This window comes from Anas acuta, chromosome 2 (assembly GCF_963932015.1).
Source record: "Anas acuta chromosome 2, bAnaAcu1.1, whole genome shotgun sequence".
NCBI lineage: Eukaryota > Metazoa > Chordata > Aves > Anseriformes > Anatidae > Anas > Anas acuta.
Window position 1 is genome coordinate 131,579,939 of NC_088980.1, and position 21,947 is coordinate 131,601,885.

Below are 21,947 nucleotides of genomic sequence, written 5' to 3' on the forward strand. Positions count from 1 at the left end.
ATCTCCCCCATATATTGTCTCCCTGAGGAGAAAAGGCAAAGAGTGTAATTTATTAATAGTTTCTGAGAGATGGTTCCCCAAGTATGAAATGACAGCAATGCTGAGTACAAATACCACATTCATAAGCCGGTGTTACGCAGTACAGCAAAATGATAACCTTAAACCAGCCCCCAGAGATGATTAACGGTACAACAGGAAACACATACAGCAAGTAATGTGTAACTCAGCACAACTCTTGAGAACAAGCACAACAACTCTAAGGAAAAAAAAAAATCAACATTGTTACCAGCAACTATTAAATGGATATCATGCTTATAACAATTTTTTTTTTTTTTTTTTTTTTATGTTCTCTTGTCTGATCTCTCATTATGCCACCCCTTCATGCCCCTCACTGGACCTGAAAAGGACTATTGTGGTTTAACTGGGCAGGCATCCAAGCACCACACAGCCATTCACACCTTCCCTCCCTGCACCCAATGGGAAGGGGGAAAGAATTGGGAGAATAAATAAATAAATAAATAAACAGAATAAACAAAGCAAGTGATGCACAGTGAGATTGCTCACCACTGACTAATGCCCAGCTAGTCCCCAAGCAGTGACCGCCCACCCCCTGGTCTACTTGCCCATCTTTATTGTTCCTCATGATGCCATAAAATATGAGATATCCCTTTGGACAGTTTGGGTCAGTTGTCCTGGCTCTGTCCCCTCCCAACTCCTTGTGCACCCCCAGTCTCCTTGGTAGCAGGGCAGTATGAGAAGCTGAAAAGTCACTGCTTCGCAGCAACTGAAACATCAGCATGTTATCAACATTATTCTCATCCTAAATCCAAAACACAGCACCATACCAGCTACTAGGAAGAAAATTAACTCCATCCCAGCTGAAAGCAGGACAGAGACTCTGGTTCTATCATTGCCTCATTATTGTCCAGTGGTAGTATACAATTATAGTACTGCCGAGCAGGCAAGCACATCAAATATTTAAATATGAAGAAACTTATGCTGAGCTTCCTTTCCAGTTTCCTTTGTTCTTTTCTCTGTACACATATCCTTGACAGTTCTGACATACATATTATTTCCTTTAATTGTGTAGCATCTCTGAACATTACTTTCCAGCATCTTTTGCTACTGTCTGCATCTATGTTCTTCTAGTTGAAGAATGACAGGGTTACAATTTATTTAACTTGCACGTCTTACCAAGAGAAACTGCCTTCTTAAATTAACTCCCAGATTTTGCTGTCTATTAAATGTAGAGAGGAAACAGCTTCTGAAGGCCACCATCTAGGGCACAAATATAGTTGAATAAAGTGTCAATGTACTTACTTTATGCACAGATTAGGGGATATAAACTGGTAGTCGTCCCCTCTCCTAGACTTGTGAGGGGCATTTAAGTTCCTCTATCCTAAACATGATCTTCTGAAAGGCTAGACTGACCTTGGTGAAGGTCTAAATTTGCTTTAACTCAGAGTTTTCTATGGTTCAAAGTTTAAAAAGTGCATGAACAGGTGTCGGTTATATGGTTATATCCGAAGAAGTCTTAGAAACTTTTTTTTTTTTTTTTAATTTCTGAACCAAGAGATTCTGATTCTTTTTGAATTGAAGTATTTTCAGAAGACGCCTTATGTTTGAAAGTTTTATGCCTGCTGGGATGATATCAATGGGATGATGCTGTCTTGTTCAGTAGGCCAGAGTAGTTTCTGGAATAGCTGTTTTGAAAAGAAAATACTTTTTATTTCTAAAAAACCTAGCTAGTGCACTCCAAAAGAGAAACCACAATTCACGCACAATATGGACAGTCAGTGAAATGGGACCTGGGAGAGATTTGGGTATTATAGTATTGAGATACCCTGTATCTTCTTTGTAAAAGTAGATAGAGTCCTTCACAGATAATATAGTATTTTCTTACAAATGAACAACAAGAAAAAATAATAAAAAACAACAGCAACAAAAAGCACCTCTTCAGTATCTTTTCAACCTGAATGTATTGCTATAATGAAAACATGAGCAAAGACATGCAGCAGGAAACTGGTCAGTGTGACAAGGTAACAGGATCTCAGTGTAGAAACCAGGAGGCTGCAGCCACACTTGTCAAATGTCATGGTAAGAATGTCTAATGCTGAAAATCAAAGCAAAAAATGTCTGTGAACCATAACACAAAAGTACTGCACAATACATTTCTTAGCATGCAATTAGACAGCAAGTGAGCAAGTCATAGATAACAAGGATGCCTCTGCATGTCACTGCAGGGGAATATATAAAAATAGAAGAATCCTGGAAGAGAAAAGAAAGATAATCAATACAGAGATTAATGACAGTAATTTCATACAAACATCTGGGCAATTAAGCATTCTCTTTAGGAGTTGTTTCTTGCAGTGACTTGTGAAGGGATAAATGAGTTGCAAACCAAACTTCACATCAATATATTGAACGTTGCCAGTGTGGTAGAAACAATACTTATTTCAGCTTGGACACTCTCCAGAAATTAAATACTAATACAAAAACATATTTGAAAATATTGGTTCTTCAAATAATTTTTGTAATTGTTGTTGGATGTTGCTTTGCTTTTGCAACTTTTCCACTGTGATTCTCCTGAATTATAACTTGAACATTTTAGATCAGAAAAACAAAAACAAACAAACAAACAAAAAAGGAATTTCATGAAGGAAGGAGGCACTTAAGTGAAAGTCTGTATGTTGTGTTTCATGTGACAAATAATGAAACAGAATCACAGAATCACAAAATATCTGAGGTTGGAAGAGAGCTCTGGAGGTCACCTGGTCCAACCACTTACTCAAGCCTGGATACACACAGCAGGTTGCCTAGGACCCTGTCCAGACAGCTTTTGAATATCTCCAAGGAGATATTCCATCATTCACACAGAAAAGACCTGATTCCTAATGTTCAGAGGGAACCTTCTGTGTTCCATTTTGTGCCCATTGCCTCTTGTCCTGTCTCTGACCACCACTGAAAAGAGCCTGGCTTTGTCCTTTTGGTACTCTCCCTTCAGATATTTATAGACATGGATAAGATCCTCCCTGAGCCTCTTCATTCCAGTTGTGGCCTCACCAGGGCTCAGCAGATGGGAAGGATCACCTCTCTTGTGACACTGCCTAATGCTGGTGACACCTTACCTAATGCAGCCATTATTGTTAGCCTTCTATTGTTAGCCTTCTTAAAGGAAAGGGCACGTTGCTACTTCATGTTTTAATTGGTGTCCACCAGGACCCCCAGGTCCTTTTCTGTATTCCATCTGGGTGGCCTGCAGCCTGTACCAGTGACCAGGCTTGTTCTTTCCCAGGTGCAGGGCTTTGCACTTCTTGTTGAGCTCCATGAAGTACCTGTTGGCACATCTTTCCAGCATGTCCATGTCCCTCTGGATGGCAGCAAGACTCTCTCTCCATCAGCCATTCCTCCCAGTTTTGTGTCATCTCCAAACTTGCTGAGGCTACACTCTGCCCCATTCTCCAGATCATTAATGAAGTTTTTGAACAGGATTGGGCCCAGTATTGTCCCCGGGGTATTCTGCTCTTTTACTGGCCTCCAACTAGACTGTACCACTGACTGCTGCAATTTAGGCCTGGCTATTCAGACAGTTTTTGATCCACTTCCCTGTCTGCCCATGCAGCTCATACACCTGTGGGGATCTTATGGGGGACAGTGTCAATAGTCTTACTGAAGTCCAGGTAGGCAATATCCACAGCTCTCCCCACAGCTCCCTAGCTTGTCAATTCATCACAGAAGATTATCATGTTGGTCAAGCGTGACTTCCCTTTGGTGAATCCATGCTGACTATGCCTGATTTTCTTACTCTTTATGGAAGTAAAAATGCTTAAGTGTTGTAAAAAGTCCTATGCATCCTGAATGTTTGTGTAGAGGATAATAGTTTATGCCCTCTGGGGCTGAAAGCAACTCAAATGGACTTTGGTTTGACATTGATCAGAGTCTAGTTTCTTTTCCTATTGAAGCACAATTCAAATGTACATTATAGACTTGCAGAATTCTACTTCTAATACAAACCCATTTTCACTTGTGCAGCAGTGAACTGGCAATATACATGGAGAAAAAGAAGTTTGACTTACATGTTTTGTAAGTTTTAGGATTGACTAATATTCATTAAATTTCAGTCCTCATGATTGGTAAGCACCCAGTGTTTTGCCATTTGACTTGCTAGGTGATCTGTAAAACACTAATTTCCTTTATCCTTAGCTTATTTTGAGCAGAAAACAAGTCTTTGCCATGCCACCAGATATTGTGTTGAACTGAAGAATGTCATAAATAATATATTCATAAGTTTTAATTCCATTGTCAGTTATTGGTATCCAGATGTTCAGTTGATTTTATTCACTATAATAACTCAAACATGTAATATGAGAGTGGTTGGCAAGCAGTGACTAGAAATATTTGTTATTCATAGTTAATTTTGTTTAATTGGTTAAACCAGTATTGATTGTGTTTCCTCTTTGAAAAGATTTTTTGGAAGAGAATAATTCCTGGAAACTAAATTCTGAATTTGGGCCCAAACACTAAAACAAAAAATGAATTACCTGCCAAATAATTGTGAGAATAGGTCTGAAACAGACTGAATTGTCATATCAAATTTCTCTTGTGCTAATTGTGATTGCTAGATGTTTACTAATAAGTAAACATCTTCTGCATTTTGCAGCATATTCACCTATGAAGTGAATGGTATAACTTAGACATGGATCAGCTTGGAAGTTTTTTTAATTTTTCTCTTTCAGAAACCAAACACTTCCTTGAACTTAAGATGCTAAGGTATTTAAGACACTCCCTAAACCCTTCCATTCAGAACTGGTGTTTATGTCAATCACCTGCAGACAAAGCTACACGGAAGCTAATTTCCAGGCTGAATGATTAGACTCACCTTTTACTGACACTATAATTTTTTTTTATTTTTTTATTATTTTTTTTGCTCACAAAAGAAGGGAAGAAATTTAGCCACTTGTTCATCATTTTTTTTATAGTGTCTGCATCAGTAAAGTCTAATGAATGGTGCTTCAAATATACAGAAGTAGGTACAAAGCTAGGCACTCCACCTTTCTCCTATAAATTCTATAGGAGAATTAGAGTTTAGAATAAACTCTATTTATTCTAAAGAATCTAGAGATTCTACTCTATTTTGATTTGAAAAATTAACTAATTCTTCTTTTGCCTTTTTTTATACCCAGATATATCCATAATATCTCTATATTGTCAGTATCTGTTATTTATTCATTTTCTGAGGCGAAAGTTGGCTGTAATGTTATACAGCATCTAAAGAACAGCAACTATAAATCTTATGGTAATATGTACCAAGCAAACCACAATGCCTTTAGGAAACTTTTTTTCTGTTCTCTTATTTATTGACAGATTTTTTTTTTTAATTACAACACAATGAAACGATGGTAAGTACATAAGATGCAATAGTATAAAAAGCCATTTTAACCCTTCCCTTGGTTAAGACACTTACAGCAGACAAGAACTGCCCCACCCCAATTCCCCCCTTCTCAAATGAAAAAAAAAATAAATATAAATTAATAAATATAAAACAAATCACTGCACAGCCCTTAACTCTTTGATTGCCATGGCAAGAACCCTAATGATGATTCTAGCATGTGACTTTCTGTGGTTAAAGGTTGCCGCAGCAGTCAAAGGGTTATAGCATTGTAAACATAAGTACTTTGTTGAAAATGTTCAGTCATGTTAATGGTCTACAGCAATGAGATTATTATCATGACCCCTTGACCTTTAATGACACAACGTTATAAGGAGTTAAAGAGATAATAGCTTGGTGAACTGTTACATAGATTAGTTAACCCATTTTGTTTAACAATGCACTATGAGGTCTTGATTTACTAATAAAAGACAACTTGTGTATAATAAAACACTGTTCAATGCATTGATCAATAAAATCAATGAAAAAAATCAGTCTAAGCACCACAAAATTTTGCCTGATTATATCTGACAGTCATAATACACTTTAGCACCATTTAGTCAGCCTTGCATTTGCACACAAACAAACTTTGTGTTTGTCAGTAAAAGCTACCTGAAGGAATAACATATGTCAGTTATAAAAAGGTTACTGTATAGAATGCTGTGTGAGCCAATAAAATAAAATAAAATAAAATAAAATAAAATAAAATAAAATAAAATAAAATAAAATAACAATAATAAAATGACATTTAGTTGCAGAAAAAAAAAAAGCTCCAGTTATTTTGTTACTAACATACATTCTAATGAGCCAAACATGGGCATGAAATGCATGGGGCTATGCTGAGAAAAGAAAATAAAGATAAGAAATTTGCATGACACAGAGAAATCATTACATCTATATTCTGCGTTATTTGTCAGGCCTTGTAAATTAAGTGAGCAACTGTTGGATGGTTCAAGAAGTAGAGCTTGAAAAGAGTTGGTGTTTAAGAATGTATGGGTTTTACATGTTATGCATAAAACCACTTTCAGAGATATCCTAGAAACTGTACCAAAATCATGAAAAACACGAAAAAGATGAAAAGTTTGTTTCTTCTTTCTCAGAGGTGGAGGACAAACAAGGATTTCATGGTGTGGGAAGAGACTCATAATTGTAGCAGATTCTAGCTAATGTATTGGAACCAGACTAATTTCTACTCTAATTACAGGGAATTAGGTGGAGGAAAGAATGGCAACTACATGGAAATTAGAATCAGTTTCTAAAATCACAAAGCACACCCAAAAAACAGGACTAAAAAAAAATAATAAAATAAATCATGTTCTGACAGATAAAAGATTACAGCACTTGGAGTGAAAAAAAAAAAAGTGAATGTTATTTGGAAAGTAATGGAAACAAGAATGTGTATGTAGTAGGAAAAAAAAAAAAAAGACATGTACCCTTCTTGTACATAAACATATCAAACTGATTGACTACACACAAACAAAATCAGCCATACACGCTTTAATCACTAACAGTACCAACCACAGAACTGGCAAAGAGCACACATAACCTTCCTTAAACGTCTTCTGAGCATGTAGGAATACACCATGTACAGTAAACCTGCAGAAGTCAAACACTTGCACCTTTCACTGCAGGCTGTGAATGAACTGCATAATGAATCTAATTCCCAGCCTACGCTAGCAGATGACAGGTAGAGCTCTTCATAAATACACTGTTTATGACACCTAAAAATTAGGATCATTCAGAAAACAGTGCATAGGAAAACTTTCAGCCATGCAATGGTGTTAGTCTATTATGCCAGAGTAATAATTTAATGGTTGTTGATGTCTGTATACGAACTGACTTGGTGTAGAGGAGGGTCTGGTCCTACAGTTATTGTTGGAGTAGCAATGGCATAAATTACAGGCATCAGAATGCAAAGATGGAAGAAAAAAGACAAGAATTGGTACCACTGCAAGTAGTACTAATACTCTCAAAATACAGCTTTCTAGACTTCCCACCTCTCACAGACAACATAAACCATGGATGTAAATAGTGTGCAAGGGTTGGCATCAAAAATAGTGGCTCTGCTGTTACATTATGACCAATGGAATAGCCATGAGATGCAAACGTGAAGTCTATGATGGTTAGTGCTGGCTGTGCCACAAAATTTTTATAAAAGTTAAAGGATGGCTGTGCCAATGGATGTCAGAGACTTTAGTAATCTGAAATGAACAACTTGGAGCTCAGCTGTTGGAATACTGGGCAATGAACAAGATTTAGTGAAAGATATATTCCAAGTTCCTCTAATGTGCATATGATGTATTTTTGAGAAAGTACTAGCTTTACATCATTGACAAAAAGCTGCATTTCCCAGTGATAGACTGTGAAAATATATATGATTAATGAGGTGGACAACAAAATTTTATTTTCTTCATCTGTAGAGTTAAGAGACCATTTCTCACTTGTCTACCAAGATCACAATACATTAAAAATTGTATCAATCAGTCAGAAAACATGTCAAGGCACAGTGGAAAAAATAAATAAAAGGGGGGAGGGATCAGAAATTTGAACATTTGAATCATCAACATCAATTTAAATAAAAAAATAAAGTGATACATGATCCATCCAGAGGTTATAGGTGTGTTTCTATTAAATCAAGTATTTCTGGACTGAGATACAGAAATAAAGATACTTGTCTGTAATATAGACTAACATAGGTAAAGGCTTCTTTCTCCTTCAATATCTCATACAGCAGAGTTCTTTAAGTGATGGATAACTATGGGGTTCTAATTTCTAAAAACAAGGGTAAAAACATTAAACTGTGACAAGTTTTTGCACATAGATTCAGGATGATACTGGTTTGACTAATCCTTTCTTGAACGATTTACGATTGTAGAATATATTTAGTGTGTTCTCTATGTATTTGTGGTCAGATTTAGAGCAACTCTGCTGAGGTGCCTTTTTGACAGACCAGTAGTATATGACATCAAATATATAATTCAGTGGACTTTCCAAAGTGTAACAAGTTCTTGGAAATCAATAATACTTTCAAAGCTATCACTGAGTTCCCGATAATATGTCTTTTTGTTCCAATGTCAGTAACCAAGGTAGTGGGTACATGAAATTTTCCGTGGTGTCAGTCATCATCTTTGTTTCCTTCCCTACCCATCAAATAGGCTTTGCACTTGCAGTTATGAAGCAAAGTGTTCTCATTCCTTTTCTTATATTCTTATAGAAATGAAAAAAGGAAATGCACTTCCCCTGTTTTTTTCTATGTCTGCCTGCTGTCTTTGATCAAAAGACCTAGTTTGCTCTCCTGGGGATCCTAGATGTTTTGGAAAGACAATTCATGACTAATATAGGTTTTCTCTAAGAAAGATTTCAATGGTCCTAAAAAGCTGTATTTGTCATCACTGTGAACCAAGGACAACAACCCTCAAAGCAATGCATATATAGCAGATGATGGCCTGTGTATCTTGTATGGGAGATTCATAGTCCTCAGTCTATCCTATAATGTCGTTTTCATTCAGACACAGTAAGACAGTAATAGTGAATGACACTACAAGTCCAAACTTTTAAGCATGAATTGACAAAAGATGTCTGCTTGGTTTCAGAAACACATTTAAGGATGGATGTTAGACATATACTTAGTTGACAATATTTCACCAAATGCATTACACAGTGTAAGAACTGAGGATAGATTATTTGTGTCATCACACATTCCTTCAATACTGGATTGCTACTCAGGATTAAATTGTCTTGGGTATAGCGATCTCAGCCATTTCTGTGAGCTGAGTGAGTATTGACAATTAATGTCCTGAAGGTTGTTCTTTTTGTTCTGTTTGTTTTTAATAGTTTTTATCTGCCTTGTGATTCATGACCTGAGTGCACAGTACTTCATTATGTAAGGTGTAACACAGCTATGCAAATATAGTCCACAGCAATGCCTTTCAGGTGTGAATTGTGGTTTGCCATGATCATTTAAACAGTGCTGTAGGTTGCTGGTGATGTCTTCTGAATACACATCATCAAATGTATCTTTTTCTAATGTGTATAACAGTGCTTTACTAATATGTATAACTCTCTGTCTAAGCAAACAAACTGCTCAGAGCTGACTTCAACATGGTAATCCCATAAAATATGAATGTGATCAGTGTGTGAGCACTGAAATTTTTGTGGCAATAGCCAAGCAATGCATATGTTGTATATGAATCTGTTCAGATTTTTTGTATGCCTAAATATGAGGCTGTGCTTTTAATTTTGAATATATCAGTTGTGTAATAGAGTTTTTTGGGCTACATATAATATGTAAGTGTTAATACTGAAAAATAAAGAGTATTTTAAACCACCATTTTACACTACTGGCCAACCTCCTTTTTCTCTTTGAGGTTGTGAAATCATAGTAAGGGAAACAGTTTTTTTCACACCTTATAAATGAGTTAGCACTGACTGCATACTGATCCTAAGCACTGTCAGCTTCCACAAGTCTGACAATTTTATTTATAGCCATGTAAGTACAAATATGTGTGTAGACAAGGTTTTAAATTATGTCATTATATAAGGATGGAAATATGGATAAGAAACATTATTTTCTGATTTAACACGCTACTCTCTGTAAGTGGTGAACACAGCTGAGCATGCACTGATTGGCAGAGTTACAGTGCATTGTTACCAGTATGTAATACATTAGGGAAGTAATACTTCCCTAAAAACTCTTCAAACTCTGTTGTCATAATGTTAAGGTATAAGCAGTTACTGCAGAAAGCCATTTTATACCAGCCTTCTGTTGCTAATCCTACTTCCCAGAAACCCAGTTCCCAAAATGATGGATGGGCAAATGTCTGACCCAGGACATGCGCATGGCACAGAATAAAAGTGATTATTCCATGGGTCAGTGCCAGATAGCAAGATGAAGAGAATGCTCAGTATATATTTTACTGCAAGAGCAAATTTTATTGTTTGTTTGTTTATTTATTTATTTATTTATTTATTTATGGGGCATGAAAGACTATGAATTAAGATATGCTGAGAGCTTGCCAAAGAGATTAAGGGTGTAGTTATAAAAAGGATATGATGCAATTTCATAGGGTAGCGATGCCTATTAATTAAATAGCAAACTTTAGTTTATGTGGTGGCTATTATAATTACTAGCTGTGGACAATGTCATTTTACAGAAGCAGAAGAAACTAAGCTGTATGACTGGAAAGCTTTGTGCCATCATAAATGGCTGGCATATGTAATGATTAGAGTTTATGTAGTGTGACAGCAAGCAGCACATCCAAGTGTAGAAAATCCTGTTTAGTATGTTAGTTTGAATCAACGTTTCTTCATTTATATTTTACCTGTCTCTCAAATTTATTTCATCTGTACTATGGGCAAACCAGAGAAATACTTAAGGCTATATCCACAGGGTCAACATACTTTAAACACCTCACATAGAATGTCATATCTCAACAAGATGATAGACAACTGCAACTGACTACAAATTGTAGATGATATGCTACAGCTTATGAATGCTGAGAGTCAAAACCTGTTTATGATGTTTGTGTTCAATGCTGTCTACATACTTGGAAAGACATTTTGATTTGATGAACAAATGCTTACTGTGGTCACATACTGATGAACCTTCAAAATATGAACTCCAGTTATCATTGTGTTTTCTTAGTTGCATACATACCTCAAATAACACATCATAGAGAATCTATGCTGTCTAACACTAGAGTCTACCTTAGATCAATTGTAAGATGGAGCCAGTCCACAACAAGTGGTGGTATGCTTTTGATGTTTACCAGACATTTTCAGCATCTATGGTACTGATGACAATGTTGACCAGTCTGTGACATAAGTCATGAGAATGGATTAGAGAGATTGGACTCACACATTACATTTTTTTTTTTTATGAGATCATTGGCTGACAAATCAGTGATTTATATGCATAAACATATTAATTTTATATTTATATGTTACATGGTTCACTTACACCTGATTTTGTAACTGACATATGTTTAAATGGTCTTATCTTATTCGAACCACTCTGTCTAGTCTGTGAACTTTGAGCCAAGGAAGTATTCTTAACTTAACAGCACTGGTCTATCAGTCACAGATATAGCATTATATTCAATAAAAGGTTATCTGTTCCTCGACTCACACAAAACATTATTTCATTTACAGCATAGCTGCACACCTAAGTAGCCAGTGACATTTGTTCCTTCCACTGATAATAATGATTTTCCTTGTAGCTCATAGGGCTGCAGTCTTCTATTTACACTTCTGGAAATAGAGCTATCTAAAGACAGTCTTGACAACAACAAAAGGCGACAGGGAGCTATTGTTCTGTAATGGCTGCATCAAATCTCTTACTACTATGCTACAAAGCTTCCTCCACCTCTGCAATTGATGGTAAAACTTAGGCCTCATTCTAAGAATACATGTATATGTAAGCCAGGACAGAGCAAGCCCCTGCAGTCATATTTTTCTTCAGCCTGGTTATCTTGTGCTATCTCCAGTTTAGGCTGCTAATGGTGTGGTAGTTTGCATTTCTACTTTCTTAAATGTGCAGTGGAACAAGGCTTTTTTTAAGCTTTGCCCTAGTGATGGTTCAAATGAAAAAAAAAAAAATAAAAAATAAAAATGAATAGGAATGTAATGTTTCCGTTGCTTTTAGGCAGACCTACTTTCTACCCTACACACATTTTTTCTAACCAACAACCTAGAATTCTATTCTATATAATTTGGTACCAAAAGCTACATTTAACTGATGTTAGGATTGTGAAGTAAGCCAAAAAAAGCTGAAATTTCAAAATTAAGTCTTACACTCTGTTCTTAACCCACAGTGCTCATAGAACAAGAGTCTTGGCAAAACAACTGGGAGGTGAAGTACACTGCCAAGAGAAAGTGTAAATCTGCCCCTTATGTTTGAATATATTATTTTCTGTCATTTTCATTCACAAAAGTAGCTTTTTTGTTTTTTCTTTAGTTATTCCCTCCCTTTTCTCCACTTTGAATAAAAGAAAAAGAACAAAAATTCATAGGAAGATATAAAACATGTATTACATTTATTCAGGAGACTTGAAAGGGCTCCGTTGGAGCCATTTGAGTCTCTCAATCTCAGGCTATCCAGTAAATATACAATTACATACTTTTTTAAGTGTATTTTTTGGAAAAAAAATAAAATTGTGTCAATATGTTACAGTCAATAACCTTTTCATAGTTTTATACATTAAAAGGCCAGGTGAAATGGTGATGTTATCTACTCTGGCCTCCTGTGTCATACAGACCATAGTATTTTGAAGATACACAGCCCCGTATAGTCAGCTTGATAGACTGTAACTGATTAACACAATGAATATTCAGTTTTGTATTTTTCCACAGTACAGATTGTGACAGTAGCAATATGGAAAAGTTTATTAAAAATGTTATGTGAAAAGTTACGACACGTGAGTAGGAACCCAGATTGCAGAACTCAATCACTTTGTTTTTGATTAGTGCTTGTAATTATAGGCCCTGGTAGAAAAACAACTGTTCAAAAAATAACATTGTATTAGAACTTTTACTTGTTTGAGTTCAAAACTAAATCAGGTAACACCACTAATTTAATCTGAATTTCCATAATTCAGTCAGCCAACATATATTTGGAAATTCCACTGACCACAATTGCTCCTACATCTATTACTTAAAACAAACCTTTATGTCTGCATTATAATCTACTGAAAATAGGAGTATATAAGATAAATGCTGACAAAATCTTGCTCTGCATGACATAAACATGCCAATATAATATTACTTTTCCCTCTCTGTATATAATATATATGCACTTTAGAGTAAAAGAAAATAATCAACTTGTGTATTCAGGTATCTATGATGTACCATATACCAAGCACTAGACTTATCACACTTACCTTCCTGCATAATTAAAATTAAGTTCTCCAAATGCAAACATTTTTGTTACTTTATCAAAAAACAACAGTCAACATGCTCAGCACTTCATTACTCTCAGGGAAACAGTTGCACAAAAAGTTAAAGCTGCCATGAAAGATATTTAAAAATTGAAGTGAATTTTTCAAGTGAACAAAAAAACAGATGAGATGCTGTTCTGAATTAAAGATAATATAAAACCAGTTCTCCTGTTGTAGAGGAAAACCAAATGCAGAGTAAATAGTGTTAGTATTTTCCACCAAGGGACAAAATTGGAACAGGTGATGAATCATTTTGTTCTGTCTGTAGCAAAATATAAGTTATAGTAGGTTGTTGACAATAAAAATCTATGCATGAATTAAAATATGCATGTATGTGTATGTGAGTGTGTGTATGCATTTCTAAATACACAAATGCATGTACACACACACATATTAATATATATGACAAAGAGGCATTGAATTCCGAATTCACCAAATGAGCAGATGTGCAGTAAATACCCTATGTTACTTAACTGTCAATTAATATATATTTTCAGCAACAACTGAATTGGATTTACTAAATAATGCTATGGGCTGATACTGGTGTAATTCTAACCTACAGTATGCGGTACCTCTACAAAACATCTCAAAAATGCCATCTGCATTGCATATTTGTTGTAAAACTATATCTTTTTCTAATCTTCATTTCTGTTAGCCGTTACATATGTATATCTGTTTATGCTCTAAGAAATAACAATTTGCAATGCTTTATAGCATGCCACATATGTTCATAAAGTCCTCAAATCAATATAAAATCATGTAGTTGAACAAAAAGGCATACTATTTTTCATGCTATGCTCAATATAAATATAAATTCAAGGCAGTCAAGCTATTCATTACCAAAATAATAACCATAATATATGTGTATATATACCTACACTCTCTAAAAAGTGATCCAGTTATGTGAATTAAGAAATCAGTAAGAAATTGGCTGAATGTAGTACAAAAGTTTCATTTTATGTAAAAGCCAATACTGGCCATTTCAAGTATTTTAATACTTTCCTATAACCTTTTCATTAATAACTAGCTATCTGTAGAAATGATAACTTTATATGGAAAAATTGTATTCAAGTTAAATAAAAAATCATTTCTACTGTAGTTCATTTTTAGAGTGTGCATGTATACATAGCAAAATACCTTTCTACAGATCTATCATAAATATTTTTGTTTCTGTCTTTTCTTTCCTAAGAAAACACTTCAACATTTTTTTCTCTAATTTTGGATAATGTACATCAGGCCTTTAAGAAATTAAACCCATCTTAGATCATTAGCAACACTGGATTCCATTCAGTTTGTGCCAGTTTGCAAGTTAAAGGTCAAAGAGCAAAGACATAGGACAGTACACTTTAAGGAAATTCAGACAGTGAAGCTGTTCACAGAAGACAATGTTTAACTTGGTAATGACAGTCAACAGGTCAATAATCAAGTTCAAGGCAAGCTGTTCATTGTTGCAAAAGCTACTCCCCTCAAATCCTGGCTTTCATAAAAAACCAGGTGTCTGACATTTGGGGTGCATCATTCTGACCATCTTTAATAAGTTCACAGCCCAGTGACTGTAAAGCCTATCACTGCAAGAAGCAGCTCCTAAAATCAATAAAGAGGTCTGTCAGTTGCTGACTTTTCTCTAGGAAAAAAATATTGATACAAACCTGCTCTGCAGGTCACATGAAAATGACAATACTGCTGTTAGCACAAATTACACGTAATGACAAAATGCTTTGGTGGTCCCTTGGCTCTGTCGGTGATATCATGTTCAGCTAAAGGCCAGAGATTTGACTAACCCTTTGAGAACTATAGTGAACATGCAAGGGGGTAACACACCAGAGGATATTCATGCAATATCAGAGACATCATTTTAGTTTTCCTTTGAAACTGTAACTCTACCTCTGAAGAGGCAAATTGAATTATCATGCAACATAGTTTAAAATAGAAGTTCAAGATGCTTAAGATAAAAGGCTAAGCTATAAAACTGTAGCCAGTTCAGAAAAATCCTTGGTAAGTGGTAGAAGATACTAAAATAGGTTTGGTTCATTTAACCAGAAAGTAGCTGGTAAATATAGTTTGTTTTCTCTTTATGTTATAAATGTTTTTGTATCAATAATGCAAGTAGTTAAAAACACTCACTTGCAGTCACAGGAAATCCGTTTTAAATACAAAACAAAACAAAACAAAAACAAAACTGTTTTTCTTTTAAAATCTGTATTTCCAAAACACAATCCTGTAATTTAATGACAACCAAGATTAACATCCACCAGACTCTGCAAACTGATGCAATAGTTCTCAAAGGGTTACACCAAAGTAATACCAGTGTCAAGTTCTCTACACCATGACTGTTGCTTTAAGTTCATTGAAATCCACTTCAGAGACACACTGCTTTTTACCATGCTTTGGAATGAGTGCTCCTGACAGACCTGTGAAAGGCCTGGGGCAGTTGGCTTGGTACAGCTTGGGAAAGATTATGCAGGAAAACCAACCCAAAATCAAAAAAAACAATAAAAAGATTCCGCTTGAATATAGTAATGAATATAAATGAGTTTAAAACATTGAGGACATAGCCCAGAGCAGCTGTATAAAACACAAAATGAATGTATTATTAAGGCTGTTACTATATTGCAGATATTTTGGCCCCTTGTTTGTTGGAAAATGGCTGTCCGAACAGTCTGAAGTCCTGCGTGTCATCTGGGTCTCCCACCTGACAAACTGGAAGTAGGAGTAGGACTTTATCCATAGCAGACAGAAAGCAATCCTCTTTGGAGACAAAGCTGTTTTGGGTCTTCTCACTTTCCTGAAAGTTCCATTGTAGGTTGTTGTGTTTTTCTAAAAAAAGTGACTTTCAGCAAAATTTTTTTTCAAAGGGGAACAGGCCTTAAGGGAAAAATGTAGAAACATTTGAGATTATTTTTCCTCTTCATTAGTTAATCCTGATATCGGGCATTTGGCGTGCAGAGGAAAGGCCTAAATTGAATGACAAAGAAAGACAAAGGACTGAAGAAACAGCAGATACTTTGTATCATGAAAGCTTCCCAGCTGAGCAAATCGCCACTCATGCGCAGGACAGGCAACCCCCTGGGTTTTAAAGATCAGCTTTGTTTCAGACTGACAGATGCCTGCTCCTAGCTAGGAAACTGCATAACAGCTCTTGTGTCGAATCTCAAGTTACCACAAACTCCTGGGAGGGAAAGAAAAAAAAAAACAAAACAAAACCCTACATCACACCCACTCTTGCATAGAGCGTTTGCAGTACAGTATGTGGCGGGGTGTTCCTTTCCTTTTGAACTGGAACACAGTGTAAACCAAGACAAGGAGGCACAAGGCCAGGATGCAAGGAATGACAATGGCTATGGCTTTCACAGTGCTGGCTGTGTTGTCCAATTTGATGACAATGTCAACGTCATCTTGAGGGCTGTGTCGGTCTTTGTCTCGGTCTGTTGGTCCATCACAACCCATAAAATCCTTGAGGATTGATCTGGGATAGCCAGGTTCCACTCTGAGCATCTGGTTATTGAATTTCCAGTACTCTTTTCCTTTGTAGAAATATGTGAAGCCTGAGGAAGAAAAATCACAATTATTCACGGTCATATCAGATCAAGCATGCCATCTACACCCAATGACTGAAACTACTGGTATCAAATTATTTTACAATTAGAAAGATAAAAAATATGAGGAACATACCCTACTGATTGGCCTTTCAAAACTTTCCAAGTTTCATTTCTTTCCTGTCTCTAGAAAATCTGTTTTCCCCTATTTTTTATAGAATAGAAAGGTTTTATTTCCTGCATTACCACAAACAATAAAGGAATTCCCAAAAAAATATATTATTTTTGACAGGCCAGGGTCCAGGTGATTTGTTTATACATTGAAAGCCCAACTGGAGCTGTAATCCTCGGGACCAGCTCTATGCATGCACTTAGAAGCATCTCAAGCTCTTCAAGATGAAAAGTCTACTGAAATAAGTTACTATGCTGAGCTAGCCAGAAATAAGAGCTCTGTCTCTTCAATGTCACATAGCCTACCACTGTACTTCAGAAGAAGGAAACTGTGAAATAAAAGCAGCTTTGCCAAAAACCAAAAAACAAACAAACAAAAAAACAGGTGTACACATTTAAATTTTCTGTAGGGTGCTGGTATTTGATCATTTAGATGCAATCGAATATGCCTCCATGGGAAAAAAAAAAAAAAAAAAAGAAGGAAAAAAGAGAGAGAGAGAGAGAATGAGACTCCCTGACAAAAATCTTTTACTGTATTATCCCAGATGAAAAATGGTATTAATCTGGAAAAACAAACAAACAAACAAATACAGCAAACTTTCACAAAGGGTGAATTTCCTCCCACTGTTTATAGGCTGAATACAAATCGATGGATTTTTTCCATTTTTTTTTTCTCCCAGTTAAGTACTTCATCTGAAGCAATTTGATGTATTATCTATAAAAATATTCTAATACATATAGAGATACTATATAGAGATATGACATCTCTATATCTATATTCTTACCTATATATATAATCTACAAACTTGTATATATCAGGTACCTATAACCCAAAATACTGACATTAGTTAGTATTAATTGCTAAGGAAATCCTTTTGTCTATTATCAGACTTACTGTAGGTGTTTATTTGCATGGTTTGCACAATAAAAATACAAGGGAAAGCCAAAATAAATTAAAAATTATTTGGTTTAATTAGAAGATATGCTTTCAAATGGTCATCAACAGAACTATGAAGATAAGCTTGTATGTCAGCTCTTCTACCCAAAGAAAGGAAAACAGATCCAGACAAAATGAACTCAAATTCTTTCCAGATAAGCTGTGTTACTTCATATTGGTATCTGTTTTTGTTTCTTGGTATTTCCATATAAGCAGCAGTGGAGATCTGAACTATTTCTCAAGACATGCCTGCTGTCATTATTTCATGAAAAATGTCTTAGTGGTTTAATGGGAAATTTATGATACCATTTTCTGCCTTTTTTTCTGCCCTAGGGTCCTTTTAGGCTTCCTGAGAAGCCCAAGAATGTCCTTTTCCCTTCACCTTCTTCACAATGTAATGTCATGTTTTACCACCCTCCTCATTCAAAGGCTGCTAGACAGACTATCAAAGCTATTGGGGAAGAAAAGAGAAGTGGGTCTGACATTATGAAGAGTCTTTTTTGCCTTAGTAATAAGTGTTCTGCCCCTGTAGTACTTTGAAAACCACTCATCTGAGTGTTACACTAAGATAATTTGCATTCATAATGATAGACACACGTACCTGAGCTCAATAGAGAAACCATTTTATAAGAAGTGCAATCAAAATAAGAAAAAAAAAAAAAAAACATGCATACATACAGCTATCATAGAATCATAGAATAGCTCGGGTTGGAAAGAACCTTAAATATCGTCTAACTCCAACCCCCCCCCGCCACAGGCAGGGATACCATCTACTAGATCAGGTTGGCACTAGATCAGGTTGGCCAAGGCCCCATCCATCCTGGCCTTGAACACCTCCAGGGATGGGGCATCCACAACTTGTGTTTGCCAACCTGTTCAAGTGCCTCACTATATATAAACATATATACGTGCTAAATTCCTTTTGGATGTAAATCTTTAGAAATATGCTTAAAAAGTAATTAAGGGAAGAGGTTATATCAATTGTGCTTGTGTGTGCATACATAATTTTTGTGCCCATTTCCAAACATATATGTATATTTACAAACAACAGTTAGTTATTGAGTGTAATATATGCAGAATGTCATCATGCCTGATCTACTTCCCAGTAAAAATAAAATAAACCAAAGAAAAACAACATAAAAAAAACTAGTCTAGCCAAAATGCTGGAATCCAAAGATGTTTTCTACTTCTGGTTGTAACAGAGATGAAGCAAGGAAGCAATTAGATATATTTTGGGAAAAACAAACAAACAAAGAAACAAACAAAAACAAAAAACTATAGTAAATTACTTAGGTTGGACATTGAAATACTAGATGGAAGTGATCTATACATGGCAAGAAATCTTTTTGCCTAATTATTAAGAGGAAATTAAAATAATATGGCAATACATATATGTGCTGTCTGTGAGGTGAGCACAAGAAACTCAAAATTTACTAATAAATAAATCATAAATGCCATACAACTTTCTTCCAACAATGAAAAATGAGGACAGATGCATATTTTTATTCCCATCAAAGGTATCTACACTCTGTGCAACTGAGGACAGCCTGCCAGTAGCCCTGGGTAGCACTGAATTCTCATAAAGTAGATGAGATTTTGGCTGCTCTCATTCATTTGGAACTGTGGCAAACTGAAATTCTAGATTCCTGTACGTGATGATCCATCTTGGTCCAGGTAATAGCACCTTATACTAACATCCCCATGATTTGCATTTCTGTATAATGGGTTTATGACATCTTTGATAACATAGATTCCTAAGGATATATCAGATTAAGATGTCTATTCAGATAAAAATCTGGTTTCCCTGTTCTAGTTGTTCAGAATAAAGGTACTACCTTCTAAGCTGTATAAACAGCCAATGCCTTGACAGTAGCAAAATGGAGATATACTGTGGTTAGAAAACTCATTCTAAGACATTCTTTAATTCTGCAGAAAACAGAAATAATTAAATGATTTAAGACAGAATAAAACAAACAAAAAGAATGAAAATTAATGTTTATTATGCTAAATTTGAAAGATCTTTTCCCTTCATTGTGTTAAGTGATACATGCAAGCAAACAAAGCCTTTTTCACAAAATCAAGTTCTATAGCAGGAAATATTTCCTCTGTTCATAAATTCCTCCACTACTTAATACAAATAGTCAATCACTGCTCTGCTACTTTATCTTACATAAAGGGTGTTAGTAAACTAGTAAATTATTAAAACAGAGATGTGTTTGCATACCATTTTCTTTGTGGACAAAGGCTCCCTGAGGAGATTCTGGGATACCTTTCCAAATTGTGATTGGTTTGGGATAACCAGGGTCCATGGATCTCATTTCTTCACTGTACCTCCAGTACCTGTTTTTTTTTTTTTTTTTTTTTTTTTTAAAAGAAGAAAAAGAAAACAAAGAAAAAAAATATAACATAACAGGCAAGAAACTACATAGTTCTTTCCTTCTGACATTTGCTGTATTCCATAGTCACAAAACACCTGAGTTCTTTTCTTTGAAGATACTACCAAATAACAAAGAAATAAAATCTATTTGCAAACTAGATAACTGTTTCACGTACACTGAAAAAAGAAAGATAAAAGATTTTTGCACTTTGACAACTAAATCAACTTGTGTCCCACTTTTAATCAGAGTAATTTTGATGTCTAGAACACAGTGAAACAAACAGAAGCAGCATATGAAAAAAAAGGTACACAAATGTTTTAACTAACATTTTAATCACAAAAATGCCAGCATGCTTAACTGCTTAACTTGACCCCCTATGAATATACATTACTGTAGCTGGTCATTTTATTACATAGTTACGATGCAACAGAAAATTTCAAAAGCACTTCTGCATCATTGTCAACCAGTCTTTCTCTAATTAAAAAGCCTCAATATGCAAATTCTAGGCAACCTGAACTTCAGATAAATATTTACAATCTTGATTTTATTTACACTTAGAAATAACGTTGATACTTCCTTTGGTCTTATGCAGATGATTAAACTGCTATATGCATCTAAGTGTTATCATAGAGTATCCTTAGTTTCTCTGTGTATATTGCTATAATATTTGGGTAGGTTATTACATATTTTGTTTGTCTCCACTAATTTAAAATACACTAAGTTAGAGCACAGTTTTTTGGGAGTTTTCCAAATTCAGCTTTATTCTTGTGAAAAATCACCTATAAAGGCTATAAAGCTCTCCATATCACCTGAATTAATAATATAGTCCTGCTAAATTCTTGACCTTTTTTATAATTTGAACCATTTGACTTCAGCTTTTAGAAATGGTTGTTATGATATATCCTGGTAGATTAAAGAGTCCTTAAGTGGACAATATTTTTTTCCTTGTGAAGGTTCTTAGAAACTAATCAATTCATCTCTTGATCTTTCTGAAAAACAGAATAGACTAAATTCTTATGTACCTTGCCCTGTGTGGCATTTCCCTGGCTTTAAAATTCTAGTGAAATTAAAAGGTGGCAGATTTGGTAAATTACACTAAAAACTATTTGCATTTATTTTTTTATTTCAAATGCATAAATCATTTTTATAAGCTGATTTCTTAATATAGTAGCACATGCACCAGTAACCAGCCAACAAAACAATGTTGTTTATTTTGAAATGGAACATGTTATAGAATTTACATGGAGAATGAAACAACATGTAGAAATAGCAAACGAAGATCTGAAATCAATACTAATGCAGATAGTTATAACTCATGTCCTGACTCTGCATTTCTTCAGCCTTAGCTTGCATCTTCTGTTTCCACATTTGTTTGTTCTCATTTCTGTGTTCTCACTCTTCACTGAGTTTAATCTTCTATTTTCTAATCTCCATTTTTATCTGCATTTCTTATGAATTATCTTACGTTTTCCTCTATCCCTCTTTCCCAAAACCCCCTTTCTTTCTTGCTTAATTCCATTCGTTTTCATTTCTTCTCTTCCAACCTGGAGCTCTTCTTGCGAG

The 21,947-nt window shown here is 35.2% G+C and overlaps 1 protein-coding gene across 2 annotated transcripts in view; it reads right to left on the reverse strand.

Annotated features, from left to right (window-relative positions):
* Positions 1 to 1,960: 1,960 nt before the first annotated feature.
* Positions 1,961 to 21,947, reverse strand: part of MMP16 (matrix metallopeptidase 16) — a 196,017-nt gene continuing 176,030 nt past the window's right edge. For both annotated transcript variants that reach the window (XM_068672226.1, XM_068672225.1), the window contains 2 exons: positions 20,231 to 20,346; positions 1,961 to 16,907 (listed from right to left, as the gene is read on the reverse strand). In XM_068672226.1, the coding sequence (XP_068528327.1) occupies positions 16,573 to 16,907; positions 20,231 to 20,346 (451 nt within the window). In that variant the 3' untranslated portion in view covers positions 1,961 to 16,572. The remainder of the gene's footprint in view (positions 16,908 to 20,230; positions 20,347 to 21,947) is intronic.